At 36.5% G+C, this 3,732-nt stretch overlaps 1 protein-coding gene across 1 annotated transcript; it reads left to right on the top strand.

Annotated features, from left to right (window-relative positions):
- Positions 1-621: 621 nt before the first annotated feature.
- Positions 622-1,586, top strand: LOC110444756. The gene is made up of 2 exons (XM_021489117.1): positions 622-858; positions 1,291-1,586. The coding sequence occupies exons 1-2, from the start codon at positions 670-672 to the stop codon at positions 1,564-1,566; spliced, it is 465 nt and encodes a 154-aa protein (XP_021344792.1). The 5' UTR covers positions 622-669; the 3' UTR covers positions 1,567-1,586.
- Positions 1,587-3,732: the final 2,146 nt, after the last annotated feature.

Raw genomic sequence — 3,732 nt, 5'->3', positions numbered from 1 at the left:
AGTCGTCTATAGCTGAAGGTTGTTCCATATCATCTTCAGTGTTTATACAAATGGTAAATCAATACAGTTATAAAGGAACTCCTGGTCTTAGCAGACACAAATTGTCAGATAAGGTCTCATAAACTTACCAAATGGACCACATGCCCAACGTCTATACCAAACAAGCTGATGTGTTTATTGAAAACAGTTTTAATGAAATTAGCTGGCTTTTCACTGATGGTGTTTTCTCTGGCAGACTTTGCAGCACAATCTGTTAGTGCCAAGTTACATGACTTCAGGCCAAGTATACTGTATCTGTACTCTCCACGCTGCTTCATCAATACCCGAAACATGGCCAACCACTGAACTTCCAACCAAAACATTAAATTAGGCACAACAAAAACAGTTATATTTTTCAAAGAAAAAAGGAGTAGTAAAGTATACAAACATTTTGATATTTAAAAAAAACATTTTTACCAACGTTATACAAAGAGAGCAATTCAGCCTGTGCTTGTTTAATGTCGGCCAAAGAAGACCCAAAAAGCACTTACCAGTATAATGAGAAAAGACTAAGAGGGTATAAAAAATGAGGGTGTAAGTGCCGAGCATTTTCACATCGTTGAATATATCAGTGACTGGTATAATGATGTTTTCTTTGAAGGTATACGACATCCCGAGGAACTATCCATTATGAGGTACCTGGACAAAGATGACCTAAAGAAGAGTATAAAAGAAAATTTAAACCAAAAGAAAAAGAAAGACTCGAAGGATGAATTGGTAATGGGTGTGAATGGAAACGGTACTGTGCATCACTCATCGTCCGGCAGTCTGGATAGGCTGAGTCCTTTCAGCAGGAGTCCAGCAGGACCCTCTCCTAACGTAAGTCCACCAACACAAGGTAGAGAAGTCTCCCTCTATTCCAAGGCAAGTCTACCATCACAGGACAGAATTGTCTCTCCCTCACCTAATTTAAGTCCTTCTAAAGTCAGAGCCGATTTTCAGTTACCTAATGTAGGTCCATTAAAAAAGAGTAGAGTTGTCTTCCCCTTAATGCAAGGAAAAAAAGATAGAATAGTCTGCACCCCACATTATGCAAGTCTGCCTACACAAGACAGAAAAGTCTCCTCATAACCTAATGTATGTTCTCCCTTTCAAAAACACAAGCCCATAATCACAGATCAGAGTAGTCTCCCTTGGTTCTGGATGGTTTTCAGAGATAAGTTTTGTAGTAGATTAAGCTAAAATGAACATTATTAAAGAAAATCACAACTTATATGCATATACGTTGAGCCTGAGCATTTTTGTTTTCAGAATACATTAAGTAGGACACCAGGTTTGACCCCAGGACCTACAATGACCCCTGGAGTCAGCTCCTATAGTGCAAATTCTGTGTCGCCCTATAATACGTTCAACAGCACCTTCAACGCCAACGGGACAATGTCACCAGGGTCCATGTACAGTCTGTCTTTTGAAAGCTGTATGGAGAATGCTCTCGCCAACAGTCCGCCAGTGTCCATCAGAGACGCTCAACCCTACCTCTACAAGCCAAAGAATTATGTAGAGAAAGCTAGAATTAATTACTCGTAAGTAAAAGTTTCACTCTAGCACCTTCGTAAAGGAAATTGTTAAAGTTGGCAACTTCAAGGGTTATAGGAGTTTATTGGCAGTCTTGGTAGACACCTTTGATAGCTAGTTTTCTGGAATCTTCCTGTGCTTTTTGGGATACCCCTTCCCTGTGATTAGATACTGTACTACCCTAATTCCAGTTAACAAGTTTGGGAAGCCAAGGTGTGTAATATTGCAATAACATACATCGTCAAAATTCTTTGGATGTACTTGCCGATAAATGATGTAGGAAATGATAGAGTTCATTACTCTTGGTACTCGTAGCTATTCTCCTGTGCTCCTGAAGAGACCAATGTTTCGTGTACAAAATGCTTTAGCTAATTGATTACTGTATGATGTCCTGCGGTGTACCCTCTTTTGCAATGGAAAACAGTTATTTAGAAAATAAGCGCTTAGGTGATTGTGATTTGGTCTCGTTCTCCCTATGATTTCCTCTGGTATAGATGAAACCCAAAAAATGTGGAAAGGACCACAGTAAATTATGAGTAGCTAGCCTGGAATGAACTTCGGTCTTTATAGTACAAGCAAACTTGGCACCACATCAGTAGGTCAAATCTGTGTAGTTAAATCACATAATGTACCGCAGAATTTGTCGGTGTACTTTCCCTTTATATATACTTATAACACACTCATAATGTCATGAGTAATTGGCCTATTTCTGTTAATGAACAATTTTCGTTCTCACCGTAATATTTTTTTTCTTCATTATTTTGTGTATTCAGTAATTAGTTACTTATGTAAACACATCTGATATAATTAACAATGTCTCTGGTAATTTAGTCAGTAGAATGTCAAAAATACTTGGCATTAACTTAACTTGTGTTATAGACCAGTTGAATAGTTAATTGCCTTCAATGCTGTTATTGTCTTGTATAATTAATGAAATTAATTAATTTAAATTTGAAATTCTTTTAATGATTATCAATATGAAAAAATCCTAAATAAAACCTGGTAATGCTATAGCTGTATGTATTATTTACAGCATGTATGCATATATTAATTTTTAATTTTGTTGAAATTTCATTAATACAGCATAAGTATCAGTATTTTGTGCGGATAGAAATAGCTTAGATCATTGTGGTGACTTGAAGTGATATAAAGGAAGTTTGTGTTTAGCAAGATTTGTCGTGAACAGTGTGCAGGGCGTTGGTCTCGATTGTCCCCTAACAGGATACAGGATATAACATTTTACTGGCATACACATAACCAATGGGTAAACACTCCAGTAAACGTTATAGAGCTGAAACATTTCAGTGGCATTTCCCTGGCATTTCAACATTCCATGGGAAAATACATTTACATAATGATATGATAAATATTTAACACAAAGCGAACAGTTATTAAAAATATGCAAACATACAACATTTTGGTTGCATTTCAAAACTGTTTTGTTTGGAATAAAAGTTTTTGCAGAATTTGCAAGTATAAGTCTTTATTAATTTGTGGCTTAAAAAGATTAATTCTATCAAAAAATGGATCATGTCAGTAGAACTACCCATTTGTGTCTGTTTATATATAGTCCACATGTAGGAAAAGCTAGCACTGAAGTCATTTGAAACACCCTGGATCTAAATCTGCATATAACTTTAAGTGTTAGGTTAGTCAAAATGTAAAAAAACAGTTATCGGAAAGTTTTTGTTGTGTATCTTTATCGATATTGTAATGCATATGGTGAAGATAATGGTAGGTTGTAAGTTACTTGGATGTGATAGCCTAATGCATACAGAGTAGATATAGGTACTTTGTAAGGGACTAGGCACATCACCGGTTATCTCTTGGTGGCAGAAGCTGAGTCAGGCAAGATTGTGTATCTGTGGGCTTAGTTATGTAAACTACAGATCTGGAGGGTTGGGTACGAAGGGCTTGTGTAGTAAACCAGGGTAGGGTAGAGGCGCTATGTGTCAGGATGTAGCCTCCAGATAAGATATCCACATTGATATATACAGCATCCCTATTACATCCTTGTGCTGATAGCCAAACTTCCAAAATGAGTTCAGGATTTTTTTTATGTTTTGTGTTCATTGCTATTTTTATTACCCTTTCTTTTTTCTGCGAAATTTCTCCCAAGTGAAAATGAATCATTTACACAGTAATTACATTGGAGTTTAATGAGAATATGCAGATGTT

The sequence above is a fragment of the Mizuhopecten yessoensis genome, unplaced genomic scaffold, assembly GCF_002113885.1.
Source record: "Mizuhopecten yessoensis strain PY_sf001 unplaced genomic scaffold, ASM211388v2 hete_36169772, whole genome shotgun sequence".
In the NCBI taxonomy this organism is placed as follows: Eukaryota; Metazoa; Mollusca; class Bivalvia; order Pectinida; family Pectinidae; genus Mizuhopecten; species Mizuhopecten yessoensis.
The sequence above is the reverse complement of the archived record's forward strand: the minus strand, read 5'-3'. Positions and strand labels throughout refer to the sequence as shown.